At 36.2% G+C, this 26,426-nt stretch overlaps 2 protein-coding genes and 1 long non-coding RNA gene across 7 annotated transcripts in view; 2 read left to right on the top strand and 1 right to left on the bottom strand.

Annotated features, from left to right (window-relative positions):
* Window positions 1-762: 762 nt before the first annotated feature.
* LOC127455695 (uncharacterized) lies at window positions 763-3,748 on the top strand. The gene is made up of 3 exons (XR_007899727.1): window positions 763-1,766; window positions 2,005-2,112; window positions 3,621-3,748. It is a non-coding gene; the product is annotated as an uncharacterized LOC127455695 (long non-coding RNA).
* Window positions 2,763-25,850, bottom strand: LOC127455689 (ubiquitin-like protein 7). Of its 2 annotated transcripts, none has more exons than XM_051723742.1 (13): window positions 25,696-25,850; window positions 19,239-19,348; window positions 8,065-8,157; window positions 7,623-7,800; window positions 7,418-7,537; window positions 7,213-7,295; window positions 5,801-5,885; window positions 5,023-5,080; window positions 4,697-4,830; window positions 4,505-4,554; window positions 3,962-4,138; window positions 3,707-3,817; window positions 2,763-3,479 (listed from the first exon to the last, which is right to left on the bottom strand). In XM_051723742.1, the coding sequence occupies exons 2-13, from the start codon at window positions 19,245-19,247 to the stop codon at window positions 3,339-3,341; spliced, it is 1,239 nt and encodes a 412-aa protein (XP_051579702.1). In that variant the 5' UTR covers window positions 19,248-19,348; window positions 25,696-25,850; the 3' UTR covers window positions 2,763-3,338. The 2 variants fall into 2 exon arrangements, with proteins under 2 accessions (XP_051579702.1, XP_051579701.1); XM_051723741.1 differs by having other exon boundaries at window positions 2,769-3,479; window positions 3,962-4,141; window positions 25,696-25,849.
* LOC127455690 (CD276 antigen-like) overlaps window positions 12,728-26,426 on the top strand; it is a 160,507-nt gene continuing 146,808 nt past the window's right edge. For all 4 annotated transcript variants that reach the window (XM_051723745.1, XM_051723746.1, XM_051723747.1 and 1 more), the window contains exons 1-2: window positions 12,728-13,918; window positions 19,167-19,291. In XM_051723745.1, coding sequence (XP_051579705.1) covers window positions 19,246-19,291 — 46 coding nt within the window. In that variant the 5' untranslated portion in view covers window positions 12,728-13,918; window positions 19,167-19,245. The remainder of the gene's footprint in view (window positions 13,919-19,166; window positions 19,292-26,426) is intronic.

Here is a 26,426-nt window from a genome sequence, read left to right as displayed (position 1 = left end):
GGGGAAATGAATGAATAGAAGAAAAAAAAAACTAGTAGTAGTGAAATAGAGCAGAAAAAGAAAAGTATACAGAAGCAAACATTCAAGAGTGAGTCAGTTTTCTTTCTTTATCTTTCTTTTTTCTCATTTCTTCCTTCCCTTCTCACTTTCTTGGTTTTCTTCCTTCTTTTCTCCTGGTGTCCCCTTGCATCATTTCCTTCCTTTCTTCCTCATTCCTTCCTTTCTTCCTAACTTCACTCACTCATCCATCTGTTCTTTCCCCTGGTGTCCCCTTCCTGCATCCTTTCCTTCCTTTCTTCCTTCCTTTTTCCTTCCTTCCTTCCTTCCTCCATTAATTCCTTCCTTTCTTCATTCTTTCCTCCTGGTGTCCCCTTCCTGTATCTTTTCTTTCCTTTCTTCCTCCTTCCTTCCATCCTTCCTCCTCCTCTCCTGTTGTCCCCTTCCTGCATCCTTTCTTTCTTTATTTCCTTCATTCTTTCCACCTGGTGTCCCCTTCCTGCATCATTTCCTTCCATTCTTCCTTCCTTCCCTCTTTCCTTCCTTTCTTCATTCTTTCCTCCTGGTGTCCCCTTCCTGCATTTTTTATTTCCTTTCTTCCTCCATCCTTCCATCCTTCTTTCCTTCCTCCATTAATTCCTTCCTTCCCTCCTTCCTTCCTTTTTCTCTCCTGGTGTCCCCTTCCTTCATCCTTTCTTTCTTTATTTCCTTCATTCTTTCCACCTGGTGTCCCCTTCCTGCATCCTTTCCTTCCTTTCTTCCTTCCTTTTTTCCTTCCTTCCTCCATTAATTCCTTCCTTTCTTCATTCTTTCCTCCTGGTGTCCCCTTCCTGCATCTTTTATTTCCTTTCTTCCTCCATCCTTCCTTCCTTCTTTCCTCCTGGTGTCCCCTTCAAGCATCCTTTCTCTTTCTTTCTTTCTTTCTTTCCTTCCTTCCCCTCTTGCTTGTTCTTTTCTTGTGTTCCTCCTTGTGTTCCCTTCCTGCATCCTTTCTTTCTTGTTTTTCACATTCCTTCATTTCTCTCTTTGTTTTTTGTTTTTTTTTGTTTGTTTTTGTTTTGTTTTTCCTTCCTTCTTCCTCCTGGCGTCCCCTTCCTGCATCCTTTCTTTCTTTATTTATTTCCTTCTTTCCTCCTGGTGTCCCCTTCAGGCATCCTTTCTTTATTTCTTTCCTTCTTGTTTTGTCTCATTCCTTCCTCCCTTTCTTCGTTTTTTTTCCTTCCTTCCTTCTTTCCTCCTGGTGTCCCCTTCATGCATCCTTTCTCTTTCTTTCTTTCTTTCTTTCTTTCTTTCCTTCCTCTCTTTCTGGTTCTTTTCTTCCTCCTTTCCTCCTCATGTTCCCTTCCTGCATCCTTTATTTCTTGTTTTTCACATCCTTTCTTTTTCATGTTTTTTTTCACCCCTTCCTTCCACCTGTTGTCCCCTTCCTGCATCCTTTCTTTATTTTTCTTTCTTTCATCCTCTCTCTCTATCCCTTTCTTTCTTTCTTTCTTTTTCTTTTCCCCCTTTTCAGGCTGGTCACGTTTGACTGAAAGCAATTTCGTGGAGCTGGCCTAATGCTAACATCACACTCTCTGCCTTATTGTAGTAGACAAAAGGGCCAGCAGATCCTCTTCGAAACTCTGAACATCACAGCAGGGACAGAGTGGAAATGGAAATGTTGACCTGTGCTCTTGTAGTTACTTTAATGGCTTGTGGAAGAGGAAACTGGCTAAGCCAAAATGAGCTGCTGCAGCACAACAAATCCTGGTTAATTGTCCTTCATCAAGGTATTTAATCCAAGGTTCCTCAAACAGACACTATCAGTAGTGTACAGTTTCCCTTTGGACATGCAGTGTCTGTTAAACTACATTAAATACAATATTTTGTCTGATGTAAATAGGTACTCTTTTAACTGTAATTCTCCTTAAATCTACCAAAATGTTAACTATCAACATATCAGTTTACTTCATCCTGTTTACAGATGCAAGGTTTATGCCTTCAGTTATATCATTGGTCTGTTTACAGTGGCAGATGACCATATGTAAACTACACAGACTCAGGATACTGCTTGCAGGTGTGTGTGTCCAGAATGCAGCAGGGCAGCTGTGTTTAGATATTCTTCAAGCACAAAAGGTGAGATTAATTTATGAACAGCACTATAAAAGTGGGGAGGGTAATTAGAGACCATTGTGGAGGACTCAGAAAGAAATGAAGAGAAGTGGAGGAATAGCATTTGTCTCTCTCAGCCGCCCCTTAATAAAACCAGAAAAAGATCTTGACAGATTTATTGTGAAGTTTTGTCAGGTTGACAATGAGATGAGAACAATGCGTTTGGCTAATAGCCACTTTTAGACAGGGAAACTTATTCCAAGTAGGGTGCTATTTTGTTCCCTCTTTTGAGACACTTGATTAGGATGAGAATTTTTTTAAATGTATCTGCACAAGAGGGTTTGTTTATATTGCATGAAAAGTGGAACCAGAGATATTCTGATCAGGTAAATCTCATGACAAAACATGCCAAGAACATGTCTGGGTTAAAGGTTTTTCCAATGTAAAAAAAATAAAAAAACAAACTGCTTACAAAAATACATGTTTTAGGATCATTAAGATGTCTGTGACATTTTCGTGACAATTAAGAACACTTTTCACCTACATTTGTGTTACTGTAATGCAAAAAACAAAAAAAAAACTCTATATTCTTTAAACTGTTATATTTTAATACATCATTTAGTATTTGTTGTACAGCTTTTATGCTGATAAAAAATATATATATATATATCTATTACAGAATGTATTATCACTATTGATAAAAAAGGGAATGTCTGGACTTGGTGCTTCATTGTCATGAAAATAATGTTACAATGCAAAATATCTTAATGGTCAACATTTTCTGAGAGATTTGCTTGGTCATTTATTTTTACTAACCAAAATCTGGATTGGTTTTGGGTGGTGTTAGTCAATTGATAATCTATTTACAGCATGCTTTTGGACGTGCATAAGGTTTTTTTTTTATTTATTTTTTTTTTACACCTTGGACAAGTGTAAAGCGCAATACTGACTGAATCCCATAAATGGTCATACTCTGCCACCTAGTGGCCATCTATGGCATTACATTAGAGCCCAAACAAGCTGCTTTAATCTCCACAAGTGTATTTCCACTTAAAAAAATAAAAATAATAAAACCTATACATCATTGACAATAATTGCACACCTGGTTTAATAATTGAATCCAAAGCTTATTATAGTTTATTATTACAGTTTATTAAAAAAAGCAGTAATTAAGGCAATAGTAAATGTGCAATTAACAGTGAACTGTTAGCCCTAGTTAGTCTACAGCAGTTTAAGGCTCAGTTAAATCTTTAGACAACTCCTCCCCCAGCAAAAATTAGCTCGAGAGCTGCCTGCAGGTCTCCGTTCGTAGCTGTTAATGCGCGCAGTGCAAGTTCCTCATCCTGGATCCCCATATCCCTCAACCGCTGCATCTGAGACTGCCAGCGTCCCTAAAGAAAACACACATGTATAGGCTATGGTATAAAGGCTCCATAAAAGAAAAACAAGTGTAACATTTCCAGTGACAAGAAATGTGTCTGCCCGCTCTCAAAATTTTGTTTCACTATTTTTTCTTTCTTTCTGTTTTACAGGTGCAAAGATGACGGAGTACAATTCCATGTTGTGTTTAATATCCATATACATTAAGTGAATTGTAGCATGTCTGGTGTGAGCTCACCTGTACTGAGCTCACACCAGATGCCTGTAGAGCTTGCTGTATCGCCTGACTGAGAAGACTGCTTGTGACGGGTGCTCCTGAGGGTACTGATGGCCCAGCTGAGGACATTTCCTACAGAATAAAAGACAGTATTTAGATTCACATAGGACTGAACTTGTATTATTTATCAATCTGAATTTTATTTTATTATTGAGACAGTGATTCATAGGTGGATGACTCTCTGTGTGTGTGTGTGTGTGAGCACTAAGCTCTTACCTGACCACCCAGTGTGGGTGTGACTCCACTGCCCTCGGGTGTGCTGGCTAAAGCCAGAGCTGACGCTAGCTCACTCTGGGTGATGGGACGGGGTCCTGTGGCTCCGCTGTGTCTCAGTGTCATCGGTCTGGACCCTGCAGACGGTCTCTGTTGTCTTGATGAGCCAGCCCTGTTTCCCTGCTTTGTGTAGTATGTAAATTACATTTGTGATTACTATAGTTACTAATGATCTCCCATGGGTTGTAGGCCATCAGCCAAATGAATTTCAAAATATACCACCATTGAAGCCTTTGAAAGCTTTTGTTGCCGTCTTCCCACTAACAACCTGCCAGTACTTATGAACTATGTGTTTAAGAAAACTGTCATAATGAAAGTTTACAGTTACTTATGAATCAAAAGCATAACAATGAATCAACACCACAGAATTATCTGCCAACATATTGTTCAATATACAGTATGAAAAGGATAGTCTATTTGTGTAGTATAGTGAAACCATACCAGTCCTACATTTTATTACAGGTGAAGTGTTCTGAATAAACTTACAGACGGAAAATCTTCCTCATCATCAGACATGCCCTCGAACAGAAAACCTCCTGTCAAGCACAAGACATTCAAGACATCTGACTCTCATTTAAACAGCATTTGAGAAGATATATAATGCTTTAAATGTCCGCAGGTGCCGTTTTATTTTATTTAAAAGAGCTCATGTGTTTAGACTCTTGTGTCAGGGTTTACCTGGCATTTCACTGTAAGAACTGGCCGTCACGTTGCGGGACGAGCTGGCACTGGTTTGGTTGGACATGCTGCTCGTAACAGAGTGTAATACCAAGATGATAGCGTTGACCAATGCCGGGTGGGATCTGATCAACCTGTGAGTCAATACAAATGGAGGAGGGTGAGATCGTGTTGACTGATGTTTTGTGAACGGATGTGCTTGTAATGTTCTTAATGTGCAATCAAGACAAGACTACATTTTGTTTCCTTAAATTACATGAAAAATTTCTATTCCAAAACAAAACTTTAATTCATTTAATTCATTTATATTTTTTCAGAAGACTCACATGTCCAGCAAGTTTGGGTCTGTAAACTGTACAAACAGATCTTTATCCTGGAGCACACCTGCAGAATAAATTAATTGATGAGAGACATATTTACGGTCCCCACAGGCCCTTAAAGGGATAGTTCACCCAAGATTGAAAATTCTCTCATCATTTACTCACCCTCAAGCATCCCAGATGTGTATGACTTTCTTTCTTCTGCAGAACATAAATTAAGATTTTTAGAAAAATATTTCAGCTCTGTAGGTCCATACAATGCAAGTGAATGGTGACCAGAACTTTCAAGCTCTAAAAATCACATAAAGGCAGCATAAAAGTAAACAATATGACTCCAGTGGTTAAATATATGTCTTCTGAAGCGATGCAAACACTTTGGGTGAGAAACAGATCAATATTTCAATCCTTTTTTACTATAAATCTCACTTTCACTTTCAGAATAGGAAAGTGAAAGTGGAGATTTATAGTAAAAAAGGACTTAAATATTGATCTGTTTCTCACCCACACTTATTATATCGCTTCTGAAGATATGGATTTAAACACTGGAGTCATATGGATTACTTTTATGCTGCCTTTATGTAATTTTTAGAGCTTCTACAGTCTGGTCACCATTCACTTGCACTGTATGGACCTACAAAGCTAAAATATTCTTCTAAAAATCTTTGTGTTCTGTAGAAGAAAGTAAGTTATACACATCTGGGAAGTGTGAGTAAATAATGAGAGAATTTTCATTTTTGGGTGAACTATTCCTTTAAGTTTTTTATGTTTTTCAATGTAAACTTACCTAAAGCAACAGGGTCTGAACTGAGTCCTGGAGAGGCCACTATAATGTGGTCCAAAGATTCTTTATTACCCAGCATCTTGAACACCTGGAAATCAAAAGTTAATACAACCTCTGACCAATTAATTGTCATGCGTTTTCCAGTCATTCATAATTATGGATACATTTTTTATATAAATATATATATTCACATTATATATGTAGTTGCAATGTGCTTCTTTTAATGGAGTGACTATTTGCACTAGGTGTAATTTATTTATTAATACTATTTATAATAAATAAATAAAAAATGAATATAAATGTTGATTTTCTTGCAGTGATTTGGTCACAGTGACAGTCAGGGAATTAAGAGAAAGGTCTGAACTGGGTAAAATTAACCATAGTTTTACTATCGTAATATGGTAGCTACCATGTTTATTGGCAGTGGTATAACTACAGTAATATGGTGTTAATATAGTAACCATGTTTAATTTTGTGGTTACTATGATTTTTCTACAAAATACCATGGTTACTTTAAAAAAAAAATTTTTAGTTAAGGTTAGGGTTAGTTTAAGGGGTAGGGGTTGGCGTATGGTGTCTAGGGTTGCCACTTTTGAAGTTTTAAAATAAGGGACACTTAAATGTGACACTAACCACATCCTACACAGTTTTAGCAATAAATGCGTTGAGTTAATATGCGTTATTAATAAAAATTGCTTATATGCTAAAATGAGAACTTTCCTGACCCATGACTTATAAAAAAATAATTTATATGTTAAAAATATATATTTATTTGAATTTTTTCGATTATTTGTCATCTTTATCTTATTTAAGTATACATTTTGGATGGTTTATACATATTTTTTTAAATAATTTTTATTTATTTTATTTGTTTATTTTTTTCCTTCACCTGTACTTGTCTTTATGATTGTATTCATACATTGTTTGATCTTATTGAACATTTATATAGAAAAAAAATTTACCACCATTTGTGGACTTTTCAGACAGTCCCTAACCCACCATAGGCAAATTTTCCAACTTATATCAATGTTAAATTGCCGATCTGGAACGATTTCACCGTGACGCCATCTGACCAGCTTAAATATGGGACAAATCGTGGACGCATCGTTTAATCTTTAAATACGGGACGATCCCGTATTTTACAGGACAGGTGGCAACCCTAACCAACGGGGTCTGTGGGACTCTAAATAAACACACTGCAGTGATACTGTATGTTATTAATAAGGAATCCAAATATCTGCCACTATTTGTAAGTGCAAAGAAGATGCTTTTTGCTGCTATTTACACTTAGTGCAAATAGCCTCTGCCTTTTAAACATTCACTGTGTTGTTTATTGTGGAGTAAGTAATGAATAATGCTAATTACAAACATAATAGCTAAATCTCTTACTAAGATACTGATCAAAATAATTGTACCGCATCTCTATACACTGCATTGGAGTGCAAAGCTGCCTGAAGCATCCTGAATTCTCTGGCAGCCACAGACCTGTTCACCGGCTCTGCATGAAATCAAGAGAAATGTTCAGAAAAAATTGTTTCTCTCTTCAATTACGTGTGATAACAGACACTTATCTAAACCAAATGAACTTTGCCCTCACAGATATGTCAGCTTCAAACATACCAGGCTTGACCTCAGGTTCTGGCCATGTCTTCTTAAGAATATGCAATGTTGATCCACACTTAATCCCATAGGAGTCTAACGTAAGATCGTCTTTGAGCATGCAGCCACAATGCACAAAGTCTGCAAAAGTTGAAAGCAATTGCTCACAATAATGAAGAGGAAGTCAATAACCATTACTGATTGTGTGTACTAAATTAATGCAAACCTATGAGATCAGGGTCAGGCAGGGAGTCTGGTAACTGTGCTGAGATCAGCTGTTTGAGTGTTGATACCAAGTATCTGCCTGGATGGACATCTCCTGGTTCAGCGTCTGGAAACTGGAAGACTGATTTGGGTTTGTCACTGAGTTTCAGGGAGAGATGCCATGCTGAACTTTCCATTTCCTTTATTAGAGTGAAGAAAGAACAACTTATTTCTGGTGTCTCTTTTGTTAAACAGAGTTAAAGGAAACTACATTGGAATTAGTTTATTCCAGTTTTAGTTCTACATGCTGTTTAATGCATACAGTACACAATAGAAGCTCGTGTAAATGTAACCAGCTGTATGTACATAAATTAGTAGACAATAAAGGTCGATAACTCACTGATCACAATACATATTCCTACGACACATAAATGTATTACGATACAACAGAACAAATAGCTCACCCGTTTTAAGGTGATCGGTTCATACAACAGCAGATAGTCAGTGAGACAGCTCTTCGTCAACAGCTGATTCCCGGAAGTGACGTCAAACTTGTCCTTCCGCCGGTGCGCCGACAGACATAATAAAAGTCATAAAGTTGTATTATTAATCTTTAAAATATGATCATTCTAAAATATAATAAATTGTATTTATATGTGTATCTATGTGCGGTATACCTTTTTGTATCTATCTATCCTTTCTGTATACTATGTTTTAATAGATTCACTGTACGGAAGTGTAGAGCAGTGATTTTCAAACTTTAAGCCCCTCAGTGGGCCGCTGAGGTACTGCAGGAAGAGTATTTTTTTCTTTTTTCTTTTCTTTTTTTTTTCTTTCTTTTTTTTTTTTGTTGTAAATACTCAAATGAAATCAAGGTTGTAGGAATCAAGATACTAGAAAACAACGTAGATGCACAAAGATTTGCGGGTGCACGCACAATGACCCAAATATGTTATATTTTCTTTATTAATTAAATCGTTCACCCAAAAATGAAAATTCTTTCAGTATTAAAACACAAAAGGAACATTTTGAAGAATCCTTGTGCAGGAAAAATAAAGACACCATAAAAGTAGTCCAAATGACTCATTTTGTTTGAATAAAATTGGGATATTTTATCAGCTGCTTAACTTCTAGTTATCTATTACAGTAGCCTAACTATTGTAAAACCTCAACTGAGGTAGCACAGACACTATCAGAGGATTATAAAAGCAGTCAATTTGACATGAGACTATAGCTATAGATATTCCATCTACAACAGCTTTGTGTGTAGAATAGAGCAAAATTTCAGTCAATACTCGCTTGTTCGTGTCCATTAAAATATGGTGGGTCAAGCTGCTTTGTGCCAGGTTTTCTAGACAGTGACAGTGCTTCTTGTGTCTTGTGGCTGAATGTTTGACTGTTTAAAATAAAATTACTTTTAATTTTTATTAAAAAAAAAACAAAAAAACAATTGCTGATTTAAAATTCCATTGTGCAGGGGTCTATGACTGCTCAGATTAACCCTTGTGTTCTGTTTGTTTCGGGTGCATTCTTATACTGTTTGGGCTCAAATTTGACCCTAGACAATAACGTGTAATTTGTACCCTACTCGTGTAATTTTTTTTTTTTTTTTTTTTCTCAAACAAATGCAATATCACTCACTTTATTAATTTATTGACTATGAAATTGTGCAGTTTTGGGGGGGATTTATGGTATTTTTGACCTCATTTGCCTCAAAATTACTATGCTACACCATTTATTTTCATATAAAATAAGAATATATTATGTTACATTCACTTCAGTGAAGATCTGCATTACTCAATTTCATTTATGAAAAAAAAAAAAAAAAAAAAAAATATATATATATATATATATATATATATATATATATATATATATATATATATATATATATACATACACACACTATATTGCCAAAAGTATTCGCTCATCTGCCTTTAGACGCATATGAACTTAAGTGACATCCCATTCTTAATCCATAGGGTTTAATATGACGTCAGCCCACCCTTTGCAGTTATAACAGCTTCAACTCTTCTGGGAAGGCTTTCCACAAGGTTTAGGAGTGTGTTTATGGGAATTTTTGACCATTCTTCCAGAAGCGCATTTGTGAGGTCAGACACTGATGTTGGACGAGAAGGCCTGGCTCGCAGTCTTCGCTCTAATTCATCCCAAAGGTGCTCTATCGGGTTGAGGTCAGGACTCTGTGCAGGCCAGTCAAGTTCTTCCACACCAAACTCGCTCATCCATGTCTTTATGGACCTTGCTTTGTGCACTGGTGCGCAGTCATGTTGGAACAGGAAGGGGCCATCCCCAAACTGTTCCCACAAAGTTGGGAGCATGGAATTGTCCAAAGTCTCTTGGTATGCTGAAGCATTCAGTGTTCCTTTCACTGGAACTAAGGGGCCAAGCCCAGCTCCTGAAAAACAACCCCACACCATAATCCCCCCTCCACCAAACTTCACAGTTGGCACAATGCAGTCAGACAAGTACCGTTCTCCTGGCAACCGTCAAACCCAGACTCGTCCATCAGATTGCCAGATGGAGAAGCGTGATTCGTCACTCCAGAAAACGCGTCTCCACTGCTCTAGAGTCCAGTGGCGGCGTGCTTTACACCACTGCATCCGACGCTTTGCATTGCACTTGGTGATGTATGGCTTGGATGCAGCTGCTCGGCCATGGAAACCCATTCCATGAAGCTCTCTACGCACTGTTCTTGAGCTAATTTGAAGGCCACATGAACTTTGGAGGTCTGTAGCGATTGACTCTGCAGAAAGTTGGCGACCTCTGCGCACTATGCGCCTCAGCATCCGCTGACCCCGCTCTGTCATTTTACGTGGCCTACCACTTCGTGGCTGAGTTGCTGTCATTCCCAATCGCTTCCACTTTGTTATAATACCACTGACAGTTGACTGTGGAATATTTAGCAGCGAGGAAATTTCACGACTGGACTTGTTGCACAGGTGGCATCCTATCATAGTACCACGCTGGAATTCACTGAGCTCCTGAGAGCAGCCCATTCTTTCACAAATGTTTGTAGAAGCAGTCTGCATGCCTAGGTGCTTCATTTTATACCCCTGTGGCCATGGAAGTGATTGGAACACCTGAATTCAATTATTTGGATGGGTGAGCGAATACTTTTGGCAATATAGTGTATATATATATATATTTATTTAATATTAAAATTATGTGAAATTACAACTATAACCAGTAGATGGCTGCAGAGGTCCACTCATTTGCCTGGTTGTAGCAAACTGATTTTTTTTTTTTTTTTTTAGATCTTACAGTGTATCTTTTTTTGTGTATATTGTATACTGTATATTATTAGATGCATATTGTATATTGTGTTGTGTAAACAAGATGTGTACATTTTGTTATATGTTAATTAGATGTTTATTGTAGATTGTCATGACTACTATGTAGCTTGGAACTGCACCCAAGACTTTCACCCACTGTTGCACTTGTGTATATGGTTGAGAGACAATAAAGGGATTTGATTTGATTTTGATTTGAAAAGGGGTCAAAATTGACCCCAACAGTACATAAGGGTTAAGAAGCAGTAGAGATATGTTTTCGGTTGAAAATGAATTGATTTTTCTATGTTCACGCCTCACATCCACACTGGAAACATTCAAAAACGCTTGCAAACTTTGCAAAAACTAAGGTGTTAGGAAACGGAAAATTGAGTTTTCAACCGAAAACATATTAGTGTAGACGTGACCAGAGACTGCTCAGCTGAAAAAGAGACTCAAGTATGAGATGGAGCAGAAGAACCTGCGTGCACACAATCAAAATATGACTGTTTACACCTCTGCTTCCAGGTGTAAAAAGTCAGTCCCAGAGGAAAAATAAGAAGCTGAAGCAACAAAGAGGAACTGGAAGTATGCATGAGTGCACTAAAGTGTCCACTACAATTTGGCACTATGTTTGACAGTGCCAGTTGCTTAGCGTAGTCAACCAGCCCATATGTTCTGCATACTGGCCCAACCTTTAATGAGTGACCAGCTGTGTGGCTTTTTATAGTGTATCAGAGATCCATTCCATATTACTGTTACTGTTGTCTACCCTCAAGCTTAAAGAAAACCTCAAGCCATCAGTTGCTTCCAGTGTAGACACGGTGTAATGTGGGTGTGACAGGTCAGACCCTGCATATTTTTGTAAGGCTTTTGAGCATTACATCTTTATACAGACTCTGGGGGCAACATAATGGTCATTGCTTATTTAATTTCAACTATACAAGCTATATACAACTATATTGGCTCCTGAAATAGTGAGAATTGTATTAGTTCAGACTTTTTCTGGGAAGGAAATGTAGTAAATGGACTTAGTGTGTGTGTGTGTGTGTGTGTGTGTGTGTGTGTGTGTATATATACACTACAGATCAAAAGTTTTGAAACACTTGACTGAAATGTTTCTCACGATCTTAAAAATCTTTTGATCTGAAGGTGTATGCTTAAATGTTTGAAATTAGTTTTGTAGACAAAAATATAATTGTGCCAACATATTAATTTATTTCATTATAAAATTAAAATTTAATAATAAAAAAAAGTTTTGAAATTGATGACTTGGACCAAATAATAAAGAAAAGCAGCCAATAAGTGCCCAACATAGATGGGAACTCCTTCAATACTGTTTAAAAAGCATCTCAGGGTGATATCTCAAGAAGTTGGTTGAGAAAATGTCAAGAGTACATTTCTGCAAATTCAGGTAAAGTGTGACTACTTTGAAGATGCTAAAATATAACACAGTTTTGATTTATTTTGGATTTTGTTTAGTCACAACATAATTCCCATAGTTCCATTTATGTTATTCCATAGTTTTGATGACATTATTATTATTCTAAAATGTGAAAAAAACAAAACAAAACAAAAAAAAAAATAAATAAATAAATAATAATAATAATAATAACAATAATAATATAATAAAGAATGAGCAAGTGTTTCAAAACTTTTGACCGGTAGTGTATAAAAAAGACAACCAATGAGAACAATTTTATATATATATATATATATATATATATATATATATATATATATATATATATATATATATATAAAAACAATACATAAATTATATATCTGTATGCAGATATTTTTATATATAGATATTCATTTTAATAAAATTGTTCTCATTGTTTGTCTGGGTCATGACCCTTAAATGCATACCTCGGGTATTTAGAGACCAGGGACCTCATCCATTTTTTGGAGTTGTGCCCACACATCTTTAGTATTCCTCAAACTATCTCATAAATAAATAAATAAACATTTAAGTACCAAAAGGTATGTAAGAGTGTCTTTTTTTTTTTTTTCTTTGCACTTCCATAAATGTTTTTTTTTTTTTTTAATAATTATTTCATTTCTATTTAAGTTTACTATCACATGATATCTATTTCTCTGTGTATTATAAGACAAATTAGTGCTATATTCATACAAATAAACACTCAATCACGTTGACTTTCTGTGCAACAATGAACTATCAACGATGATGAATTGTCAGTATTTTATATGCGTATACACATACATAATACGCATGTTATTTCTTACTCAAGGTGGCATTGATGTTTCAGTGATTGACTTGATTTACATTTGACATTGCTATTTGATGAACAAACAACATTGACGTAAACTTATAGCAAGTAGCCTACAACACATGAATAGTATGATATGACTATTGTCATTTGGGTGCACTACTGAAATAATGTAAGTTGTGCATCTGTTTAGACTCAACAAGTGCCTGAGAAAATACACATACATTACACATGTGTAGATTATGTGTAGCTCAGTATGTGTTTGACAGCCAGTTGCATTTTATTAAATTTCAGTGTGAAAATAAATGATTCCTGTTCTTGATTGCCCTGATTTGTTGCAGTAACTCTTTAATATATGAAAAATAAAACATCAAAATATATTTTATTTGTTTTATAATATTTGGAAAATTTGACACTATCTGGGCATTTCGTAAATCCATTTTTGATAAATATACATGCCCGAATATGTAAGAGTGTTCGGGAAAATTACCATGCATTTAAGGGTTAAATCCAGCAGCAGAACCCCTGGAGTGACGTCATCAGACTGGACAGAGCGCAAGAATGAACTAGGAGGGGTTTCACTTTCCGACCGGAGGAAAAGCCTTCCAACATAACGGTATTAGCGTTTACCCGTACAGACAAACGATTTCAGATTTAAGTCAAGCTGTGAAACACAAACAAGGAATGACAGAAAATAAAGTTTCTTGCGTTTCTTCCTGGGTCTTCTGTAAGTAATTTTACAGCTGCTGGATGACCGGTGCTTTGTCTTAGTCTAACTTCTCATTACTGGAATGGTAAGTTTATTATAAATGTGTCCTTTAAAATGTATAATAATGCACATTATCGATGTTCGTACCACGATTCGGTAGCCTGACCGACTTTTTTTTTTAATATAATTTTTTTAACTGTAGCCTAGTCGGGAAAACGGCACATTGGGAAAACAGCACGAGAAATGGAAAATATGAATCAATAAGTGTCGCTGAGCTTTAAAACAGCTCACTGCAGCTCTAATGACATTACAATAACGTTTTGTCGTCAGTTTTAAACTAGAGGCTGTGTAGGCATCAGATTAGAATCATTAGATCCAAAGTTGCCTGCAGTGAAATGAACGCAATTAATGAAAGATACGGCCGATATAAAGTGTTAATAGCTAATATAATACAATACAGGCTACTCTTGTATGCACGTTGTGTTGTTTTGAGTCTGGTGCAGTGTTAAAGAAACATATTGGAATTGTACACTGAAATTTGTTTTTAACATAAAAACATGCTTCATTTGGTAACATCTAATGAACGGTTTGATTGAAGTCAAACATATTATTTAGCATCACTGAATCAACCTGACCATTAGGTTACACAACAAAACAAATTTAAGGGTTAAATCAGGTAGAAATAGTTATTTAAGGTAAACAAATACAGGTTATAACCTTTTACGGTTTGTCTTATCTGTAAGTTACTGTGGTGATTTCAGTCCTTTTATAAATGTTTATATATGTCACTATATCTTTTAGTTTCAGTTTTTGTCTTTTTAGATTATAAGATCATTCCCCCAATCTTCAGAGGAAAAAAAATAAATAAAAATGGGTCATGTTATTTTGAATGGGTTGGACCGTTTGTTTTAAGTGCTCTGTCACTGCCCTAAGTAAGGCACCACACCCCTGATGGTCTGGACAGAGGGTCTGGATATGTACTCTAACCTAAGCATCCAGTTTTATTCTTTCACGAGATTACCCCAACTTTTGATTTAAGTGCTCCATTGATTCACTGGTATAAGATTTCATCTGTAACACATTAGATAATGTTGGGAGTTTTTATTAGGCAGGGTCTAGACGCACTATTAAACTTCAGAGACTGAGCCCACCCCTAAGTCTTAACAAATTAAACATTTGCTCTTTGAACTGCACCTGAAATAAGCCCTGGATGTTGTTTTCTTCACCTTTTCTATGTGAGAGGGTTCAGGACTGGGTTCCAGCTTGGTTTGTCTTAAACCACTATTTGATTCTATACTTTGGGGACATTTGTTTTTCTATTTTTTTAAAAAATGCAGACACTTTTCTTTCAAGGGTAGGGTTAGGGTTTGAACTACAGTATATGGTTAGAAAAGCAGTATGCTAAATATGTTTAGTATACTAGTTAAGTTGCATATGGTATGAATAGTCCAACATGTTTTCATTTTACTTACTGTGGATAGAATACTGTAGATAACTATAATTAAGCCATTCATAGCTTGATCTCCTGAGAAAATGTAAACAGAGTAGCTCTAGTGCACTTTCAAAACATTGCCTTATTTAAGCATCCAATGGCATGAGTTTGGGGTGGATTTTGTCAAAACAGTGCCACTGGGAGGTGTTCAAGAAACCTGTTTGTAATTTTTTTTGCAGTTTCAATAGCCGCTAGTAGCACAGAAATTGCACACCTCACATTCCAGGAAAAAAAATAAATAAAAAAATAAATCACATTTGTCCATTATGAAGTTAAATTAAGACTTTTTTACCCTCAACAATTTGGTAATTGTGTTTCTGTAGAGCTACATCTTACAGTAATCTTTTAGCACCTAAATACTAAATAGTAACATATTAAACTACCTGGTGGCTAAACAGTAGGCCTGTTATCACAGAGGTGAATTATTGGCTAATAGAGGTACTTGTTTAAGAACAGGGGAACCCGCTTCTTTCGCAGCAGCAAAGATAAATATGCTTGTTTAAACTTGAGTCTTTGATGGCAAACATCTGTATAGTAGACTAAAGGAATACGCATATTATTGAGACTTAATGAGGCATACTCCACAGTAGACAATTACAGTAGTTATTGTAGAGGAAGTATTGAATTTTCATCCAATAAGAGCTACTGATTTATATTTTGACAGGGGTGATTTTCCAGTATAATGCTGACATATGTACTTTGTTTGTTTGACTCGTATATTCTACAGACTGAGATGTTAATTGTTTAGCTGTGAAAAAGTGTATTAACAGTAGCAGAGTTTAAGTCTAGACAAACTTGATAATTTTGTCTGGTGGTGAGCAGACCTCTCTAATTCAACAGCAAAGCAACATTGAAAATGACTGATAAAGAGGTCCAGGCCAACATAAACAGTCAGTGGATTTCTGAGATTTAATAAAAAGGAAGAGAAGTGCTGAGAATGATTGAGAGAGACAGATAAAGCTACAGTATGAGATCTCAGAGTATTTGAAGTTCATAAAGACAGTATTCCTGTAATCTATAAAGTGTCAGGTTAAATTATCCAGTGCTTTTTGGGATATGAGAAGAATTACAAGTCTGTTCAAGTCCAAGCCTGATTTATCATTTTACGCTTTGTTTGCCTCATAAACAAAAAGTACCAATAGAAGTAGATGCAGGTGTTTGTCCATCAAATACGTTTTGATATGTTTTGACTACTCTTCCCAGTAGTGTTGATATTGACTCCAGTTTGTCACTGCTGTTTCAAAGGTATACACTGTAAAACAATAACTAAAAAAAAATGTAATTAATAATTTGTAATGAAGTAATTATGTGGCCGAAGCTGGAAGTGCTGTTGAGGTAAAATTTCCACTGGGTGGCGCCAAAAGCGAGTTGTATTTTTAGTTGTAAATGATGTAATAACGTCAACAGCAATACACATTTTATTAACTCTACCCCCCAACCTTAAACCTGACCATCAGTGATGTAAAAATGTAATTTTAGAGCAAAATACTGTATGGCTTTATAGTATATCAGAGATCCATTCCATATTACTGTTACAGTTTCTTGCATCCGCCGTTGTATATACTGTATAAAAGCGACTACTTCTGATCCTTTTTGAGCATGTTGATTTTTATTCAGTGATTTTTTTTTTTTTTTTAGCAACTACGGCTGCCAGTTATATTTTACCATGAATGAAACAAGATTATTTTATGGTGTATCTATGAAGAGAGTAACAGGCATACTGGTTGACCATGTGTTTTTTGCTGAGTTGCATGGTTAGGCCACAGAAAGTGCTTGATTTTGACTAAGGCATAGCGTAGGGGTGACACCGCCTCAGACGGAATATATCATATTACAAAGTTGAGCTGACCTACTGGAAAGAGTTTAGTCAGAACCCACATTCATATGACCTGTTTATTGAGTGCTGTTTGAGTTTGTGTTCTTAGTATATATGCTGATCAAGTAGCCATATGAGTGGGTAAAAGTGTTTTGCTTTTAAGTGTAATGCTTCAGTTCAGGAAGTTAAATGTTCTTGTCATATAATTATGGTGCAAAAGCACTAGACTTGACCACATTTCTCTGACAACATAGAAAAGATATGGAGGAAGTTTGAGTGGAGAGAGGAGAAAGTAAGATAGTAGATTCAGCTGTTTGTGTATATCAAGTACAATGTGTAAAAGACCCCATGAAATAAAAAAATTGACTTTTGTGGCTCTTGTTGGTCTAGACAGTTAGTTTATAGTCTACTAAAGTCATCTATAAGCTAGTTTACAAAAAAATAAAAAATAACTTTTAAAAGACATACACATTTAAATGTCTTCTCTTAATTTAGATCTCCAAGTAAAAAGACCAACAATGTTGTTGACTCATCTTTCGCTCCGGGTTGTATGCACATTTTTGTCCAATAAAAAGCTGTCTAGATTGAAAATGTCCTATCCCCCTAATACTACCTGCCTCTTACAATTAATAATAAGTTGCAAATTATGGTTCATGGCCGTGACATAAACTAAAGACTATTTGCCATTTAAAAAAGGGACAAGTCCTGCGATATGTCCTGAGTTTCAATAGGAAATACATCAACACAGGAATGGAAACTTGTAATTTTTTTTGAGAGAAAAAGGAAGTGAGAAAATCATGTTGAAATTTTTACCAGGATGCACCTGAATGTAGGAAAAAAATAAAAAATAGATGTGGAAACATACTGGCCAGCCAACATAATGACCATATTCAAGCCATGGATTAAAGATGATAAAATAATTTCTAAAATAAGAAACTAATTTAAAGTCTAATGCCTTTCTTTAAATCAGTGAATTAAATGTTTTTGTAAGCCTATGCAGAATGTTAGCCTCAGTCACCATTAACGTACATTGTATGGACAAAAATGTATTAAAAGTGAATGGTGACTGAGGCTATCAGTCCCAGAGTGACAACCAAGTTCAGCTACAGTGTGTGGAGTATGTGTACTTTATGTTCTTGCTTCAGTGAAGAAATTCAGCAAGAACTCTTCTTAATGGGAATTCCTTTGCTGAAATCTTTTTTTAGAACTCTCTGTAGATTTATTGGGTACGGAAGAAGATTGTCCTTCAGGGTGGTGCGTGTTCTTCATTCTTTTTGTATTCAGATCTTTACTTCTGCATGCAGAGTAGAAGTATCAGGAGACAATTGACAGCATTGTCTCACCAAGAGAAGATGAAAATTCTTGGTGTGTAAGCTAAGCTACTCATACAGTCCACAGAAAAAAAAAAAAGACCATATGTGTATGCCAAAACATGAAAGCCCCCTCTTTAATAGGCAGGCTAGCAGACTGTAAAGTGAAGTGGTACAGTGTGAAAAAAAACTGGCACACACACTTGCATTACAAGTGTCCATGCATGAACATGCTATAAGGCCAGAAATACACAATAAGTACATGGCCTCTTTGTACATTTAACATGCATCCTGGCATTACTGTGGTGGAAACAAACCTCAGTACTCAATGGGGGCGATAGATTTACCTTCAGATGTCCGTAGGCAGGAAATGTTGTTTTCGTGTGAGGTGGCTAGCTATAAACATGTTGACATGTGGCTCTCTGGAATACTTGATTTTAATCATATGATTCTGGTCATATATTTTTCGCATTATGACATCTAAACTGTTTAATTGACCATTGTCAATTGTAGCTATGTCATAAGTGGGATAATGTGCAGTCATTTGGTCATTATTACAAAATAACTCCTTTCTGGGAGATAAACAGAATGAAACAGTATTTTCATTTTTGGGTGAACTATCCCTTTAACACTTGTGTACACATTTTCATTCTTCCTCTCTGTCAGTCAGTCAGCTCCAGTTAATCAGTCTCTCTCTTATTTTTTTTTCCCGCAGTGCCATAATTGAAGGAGCTGCCCCACTGTTACGAACACGTTCTTGGACGGATCACACAAACACTTGTCTCACCATCACCATGTTGGCCCTCCTGTTGTGTACTCTGTTGACTGTGCAGTCTCTCGGTGGGTGATGTGTTTTCTTCCCTCTATGCTGATTAGCCAAAGATCACAACCTGTAAACTGGAACAACACAAACAGTCACACTTACAGATCACACTGACAGGTGACACAGGTGTTTTTTAATTATTTTTTTTAATTTTTTTTTGCAACTGCCTCTTAGTTGACCTCTTGAATAAACATAAACACAATCAAATCAAATCAAATTAAATAATAGGATAAATGCCTTTGCACACCAAACGCGAATGTTCGGAGCGATTTCTCCCCGCGATCAACATTTTGAATGGAAACAATTGATTCTTAATGAGCCATTCTCACCTGCAGCGAACATTCGTTCCGAATCGCGTGGCGACAAAGCAAACCTTTTTTTTTATTTTTATTTTTTTTATGGTGAGTGTGTCGATGTTGTTTTTCTTCATTTTAGAAAGAAATTCCCTGACTAATAATATATAAGCCAGAACCAGAGCAACAGGTGGCACTAAAGCACAGAAAGCTGTTTTGACCACCAACATTAAATTCTGAGGTAACTCGAGGAAGAAGTCCTGAAATCCAGCAGTGAAGATGTTTATTTCATCTGCATCAAATGCCTTAAAAACTGGGTTCTCTAAACATGTAAATGTTATTGCTGCATCACTGCCTTGCATCTCCTTTAAAAATTATCTAATGTGGATTGTCTTCATAATTTATTCCATATTGATGCATTGTTTGGCCTTTGCATTTAATCTTATGTGAGTTCTCTTATATCATTAATATAAAATAAATATATTGCGGCATCTTTGCCTCTGTATCACTTTTTAAATAAACAACTTTACGGATCTTAAATGTTTTTCTTCACCAACTATTAATAAAATTAATACTAATGCTGTGACTTGCAGTGCACTCTGTGTGCCTTTGAGTACCAAAAAACAAATTCGTTATTGCTGTGCTATTTTTAATAATTGTTAACAGCCTCGTTTGTTGGTAGCAGAATTAAAAGTATCTAATGGCACTTTTCCACTGCATGTTACGGTTCGACTCGAATCGACTCTGCTCGCTTTTCTGAACTTGCTTTTCCACTGCAGTTTAGTGCAGCCTCAACGTGGGTGGGATTATAGGCTGATCGTCATAGTTGCGCCACTTCTACTGCCGTAGAGCTACTAACATACTCCTCGGCTACTAACGAGAGGAACGTCTGCACCTCGTTTATTGACCACGGCGTGGTTTTGCGCACAGCCATTTCTTTTTACAATTCGAAAGTCGCATGAACAAATGATACTGCTATCGCTGTTGCTAACTTTCAATCTAGCGGGTTGATGTCCCGTGTCGCAAATCCAGTGACGCTGGTAGTGACGATTCTCTCTGACCAATCAGTGATCTGCAGGGTTTTGATGTCACATTTAGTATCGGCTCGGCTCGCTTGGAACCTCGACCGAGGTGGTACTCAAAAAAGTACCAGGTACCAGGTACTATCCACAGTGGATAACCCCCAAAAAGCGAGCAGAGTCGAGTCAAGTCGAGCCGTACCGTGCAGTGGAAAAGCCCCATGATAATGGGTCAGACTGAAGATGGGTTTTGTTGGGTGAGATCACCAGCTTGCTCACTGGGGATCTAAATACAAAAATTATTCACTTATTTATTTATTTATTTTAAGGCACAATTTACAATAAGGTTTTTTTTTTTTTTTTAAACTGCACAACTATGACTCTTCATACATTACAGAAATTACAGCTTCTTTTTCTGTTTAAAGCAGAATTTTCTGTAAAGCTGCTTTGAAATGATGTGTTGTGAAAAGTGCTATATAAATAAAAAAATGACTTGATTTATTGCTTGCACTCTTGGAGCGTTTACATTTCATCACATTTAATTAGTAACATGCAGGGTTTTAAGCAAATATAACACAAGTAGATGTACATGGCAATAAGATAGTCAACCATTTGTTTTAACAGTCATTATGAGTGTGCATTACACAGTGATTTTAAACAAATACACTTAACACAATTATATACAGTATGTGTTGCAGTGGTATATAACGTATTGTTCCAAATGATAACTTGTTTTAACTTTTAAACCATTGTTTACACTCGATTCTTTCTAATCACCCCTCTGTTTTTATGATAATACTGTCAGTCAACTTGTCCAGCAGGTGAACTGAAATAGTTTGTTATTTGTCTTGAAAGTTTTCTTCCGTGTGCAAATCAACAACACACTCGTCATCGCTGCTTCAGCTGGTAGAAAGATGCGTTGTACTTTTTTTCGATCTGCTCGCTAGAGAATCATTTGCTTTTCTTGTTTGTTTTGCAAACTTGTCAAGTGGTTATTTCATCTAACCTGGTGATGGGTGGAGGGCGGATCAGCTCAAAAGTGCGTTAAGCCACCTACTGTATCGGGGTAAAATTGCTTGTCGATTAGCGCCACCTACTGTAAAGGTGTGAATGTGCTAATGGCAAACATTCATTTCCCTTTCTATGGGAAAGGGCCATTCACCTGTGATTCGCCTCTCATAATCTCGTCGCGTTTGGTGTGAAAAGGCCTTAAGATTCGCCAAGTTAATTATAATGCACATTTGTGGATATTTAAAATAAAAACAGTTCAGAATGCATTTGTATTTTGTTTTTTTTTAATGTAAGCAGAAAGAGACCAAAGAGCGATACGAGAGACATTAAAAGTATTTTAACCTGATCTAGCCCTTACAATATATTTTATTAACAGTTGTAATAAAACTGAGGTCAGAAATGTAAGGAGAAAAGTTTAAAACTCTAATTTGTAAATTGAAAGGCTTTACTTTATAGTACCACAAACCTGGAAAGAAAAAGAGAGAAAAAGTTCTTCCCTCTGACTCAAATGTTATTGTAGCACAGTTATCTTGTTTTAGCAAGTTTTCACATTTGACGGTGTGGTGACTTAAATTTAGGCCACAGTTATGGCTCGCTGTAATAGCCCTCAGTGTTGTCCTTTATAAAGAATGGTCCTCAGAGTAGATTGTGAATATAATAATATCCACACCATGCTGGAACAATTACATGACCTCTTTTGCTGATTGAAAGGAATGCTCAAAATACAGTACGTAGTAGGAGTATATCATATTTAAGGAATTTATTCTTGATTTCTGCCTTTCAACATTTATGTAGCATGAATCAGTATTTACAGCGCATTAATTTTGCCTTACAAGCTATCTATATCTAAAAAGTACAGAGAACTGCATAAATGCTTCCCTATTAAGTATTGCATGAGTTTTTTCTTATACCTCTTAGTTTGTCCACTGGTGGCACTGTCCACCAACAGTCTCATTAGCCTCTAGCCATCAAACATGTTACAAGTGTAAGCAACAAATGTGGCAAATGACATGATATCCAACGAAGAGAGAAAAAGCATAATGGCAACACATTTCGAAAACGTAAAAATTCCAAAACTTGAGAGTGGTGTTAATGAAGTTGGAAGTCCATGCATGAAAACAACCCTCACTTCTTTCTTTTCCCTGTGCACATATTTAAGGTCTAGTACCCTCAAACTTCATTCCATTACCTTTCTCTCTTCATCACGATCCATTGCGTCGAAAAATACCTTTTGTCTTGTCAAAATTCATTTTGGGGATTATCGCAGTGGCCATGTTTGTGCACATTTGTTAGTGCCATCCATTTTATAAACAGCAGACAACACCAAAACAACAAACAGAACTGCATTAAGTACATAGGGGAGATCATAGGACCTTCCATCGCCTCCAGTTGTCCAACACCCCCCCCCCCCCCCCAAACACTCCACACCTTGTCCCATTAGCCACACAAAACCTGATGGTTATTAAAACAGAGCGCATTACCTGGCATGTGGTTTCTGATTATATCAGCAGATTTTAGATGCAGTCTAGTGGGAGGGCGAGACCAGAACTGATGTACGCAATGTGCCGAGAATGCAGTTCCACAGTGGGAGAGAGAAAAGAGTGTGGATGAGTTGATGATTTTTCATGTCATCATCATTATCATCTCTCTCTCTCTCTCTCTCCCCATCTCTCTCACTCAGTTCCTCTATCTTTTTGTTTCTTTCTGTCTCTGCTATAACATTCTTGAAGGAAATGTCAAAAATGTTACCTTTCAGATTTACTGATGTATTGATACAGTATATTGGTCACGCTGATAAGTCTGGCAATATTTTGCCATTTGAGAATATTGCAGATATTTCTGTCCATTTGGGCAATTAACAGAATTGGTAGCAGATTTTTTTGGCTCTTGAAATCGGCATTTGTATCAGCCAAGGAAGCCTTAAATACTTGAATAAGGCCATCCATTAGCATTCCCATTCATCTCAATGGCAGTTGCTTGCCCCTGAAGTATGTGAGCTGGATGCTGCCATCGTTGCTTCATTCAAATACAAAACTGCTATATGTGGTTAGTTTTGTGTTGTTTGTTATCAGGTAATTTTCCAAAAACCAGTTCTCCAGATGTCTTTTCACTAAGGCTGTTGTCTTTACAAGGACATGATGTACTGAGCTCCTGCAAAGGCTGAATGAATACAGAGATACATACACACAACCCTGTAACTTCCCTTTGATTTTTTAAGGCTTAAGGCAAGATCACCAGCCTTTCACCCAGATTATCTCCATAGCTGCAGTGAAGGTCATCGTTCATGCTGTGCATCTCTAAAGGGTTTACTCCATCAGAGAAAAGTAACAGTTCATAATCTTACCTCACTAATAACAAAGCAAGTATCAAACCATGGTTTGCTGCTTGGGAAATAATACCATATTTTTCACAATAAACTCATATTATGTGGCTTTTTTCTGCAGTAAACTTTTGCAAGATATGTAATGTGTAAGTTTAGCCACTCTCCTGTTGTCTTTCAGGTATCCTTTTTACTGTTTCACAATTCACTTTTCACTTTTACAGCAATTCACCCCAAACTACTTAACGTAGAGATTCCATTCAAAATTTGTTTTGTAAATTTGCATTTAATGGAGTTTATTTGTAAACTACTTTCTTACATTTTGAAAACCTCCTTTTGACTTAAATCGATAGAATTCTGTATAATACTGCATACTGAATTGAGACTAGTCTCCCTTCATACATCTGCTTTCATATTAAATTGACATTGTTCTTCCTTTTTACATCTGTTTGCATGCTGAATTGAGTATCTTCTGTTCTGCATCCATTTAACCATATAGGCACCTTCACACTGCAATGACCAAGGAGGTCTATAATATCTGGAGATCCGTTAGCTTTCCAATTCATCACAAAAGTAGCCTAGTTTCTTGACTGGCGCAGAACCCCCCAGGAAATATGCAACCTACATGCTGCCAATGGATGTCAAGATTTATGCTGAAAAATTATTTACTTTTTTAGTTGTTTCTTACCAAAACCTTGTATGCCTTCAAAAGACTAGGAATATGATGCACAATCAACATAGACTACTTTGAAAGACAAGGGGGGGGGGGGGGTCTTCATTAAAACATCTTTGGTGTTACACATAAGAAAGCGTTTAGGACGTGTTTGGAACGACATGGAGATAAGTATATTCTGACAGAATTTTAGATTTTTTGGTGAACTATTCCTATAAGAGCCCTCCAAAAATTGGTTACTGGCAAAACATGTTTGACTATATATATATATATATATATATATATATATATATATATATATATATATATATATATATATATATATAGTAGGGGTGTAACGGTTTTGAATTTCTCACGGTTTGGTTTGTATCACAGTTTAAGGGTCACGGTTTCGGTACAGCTCGGTATTTGCCTTTTTCAGAAAATTGTTTTTTACTGCCAAATCCAAAGAATAATCTATTTGGTAAGCACTTTTAACAGGTTTGCCCTTAAATAACAATCATTGTTTTACAACAATAACCATAGTTTAACCATGGCATTTGTAGTAAAATCATAGTAACCACAATATAAACATGGTTACTGTCATGGTTACAATATATATTAAAATCATGGTTACTATATAGAATCTACAGCATTACTGTTATAAAACCATGGTTAATTGTATCAAAACCATGATTTCTGCTCAGAAAACCATGTTGACAGCAGTCATGGTTACTACAATATTACTATAGTAAAACCATGGTTAATTTTCATCAGGTCCCTTAACTAAAAAATAAAATAAAATAAATTTTCTTGAATTACTAAATCAACATTTTAACTTAATATCTGCACTGATACGCTAAATGCATCAACATAAAGTGCACTTCAAACTCATCTCAACATATATTCAATATTCAGAAGCTGTACATTAGTATAGAAGGAATAACCTTGCTATTAAAATGCATACGAGAAGGGATGTTGTGATAATGCTGCTCGAGTATTTTAATAATACGTGGAAATCCCACATGAACCCCCCCAAGTGCTTTAGTTATTGTTCCATGTCTATCTGAATTAGCACTGAGTGACTGCTTAAAAATGGAAGGGAGTGTATGCAGTTTTGGCTCACCTGCATCTCTTTCCCTGGGTGATGTCGCCATAAATGATTAATCATGTATCAATGTATTACTATAATGGTATCTTAATGCCATTAATCAAACTGCATTCTTGATGCTCACAATAGATTACAGCCGCGCGAGGAAACAGGAAGAACTTGTGTGCATGTTTTAAATAAACCCTCTTAAATAAACCGCATTATTGACATATATTACCAGTATACATCACTTGTGTCAAGCAATTTGTAACCGTCTTTTGACCATCGCTGTTGTAATTGACTAGCTTCTCGTTTTCTTCACTTGCCATTTTCAACTACACACAACACTTGCATAACTGTGATGTCATCAAGTTGACCCACAGGAAACACAGGCAGAGCGTCCATCTACAGATCCATTCAGGGGCATTAGCAGAGGCTGTAACTGTGCCTGTCTGTTTGACGCTTTGTTTTCTTGACCAACTTGTGCTCCAGATGCGTCATTAAACTTGAGGTGAACTGACCGTGGTGCCAATGCTTCCTGAACCATGGGTGGTGAACCGTACAGTTTGTTTTTTTCACCAAGAACCATTACACCCCTAATATATATATATATATATTTTATATATATATATATATATATATATATATATACAGGTGCATCTCAATAAATTAGAATGTCGTGGAAAAGTTCATTTATTTCAGTAATTCAACTCAAATTGTGAAACTCGTGTATTAAATAAATTCAATGCACACAGACTGAAGTAGTT

The sequence above is a fragment of the Myxocyprinus asiaticus genome, chromosome 18 (genome assembly GCF_019703515.2).
Source record: "Myxocyprinus asiaticus isolate MX2 ecotype Aquarium Trade chromosome 18, UBuf_Myxa_2, whole genome shotgun sequence".
In the NCBI taxonomy this organism is placed as follows: domain Eukaryota; kingdom Metazoa; phylum Chordata; class Actinopteri; order Cypriniformes; family Catostomidae; genus Myxocyprinus; species Myxocyprinus asiaticus.
Note: the sequence above shows the minus strand (reverse complement) of the source record. Positions and strands in the feature narration are given on the sequence as shown.

What these genes read in the sequence shown, in the direction of transcription:
- LOC127455689 (XM_051723741.1), bottom strand. An exon ending in ATGCAGTGTATAGAGATGCG is followed by an intron (nt 5,886 to 7,212) that starts GTACAATTATTT and finishes TTTGATTTCCAG; the next exon opens with GTGTTCAAGATGCTGGGTAA. An exon ending in GACCCAAACTTGCTGGACAT is followed by an intron (nt 4,831 to 5,022) that starts GTGAGTCTTCTG and finishes ATTGACTCACAG; the next exon opens with GTTGATCAGATCCCACCCGG.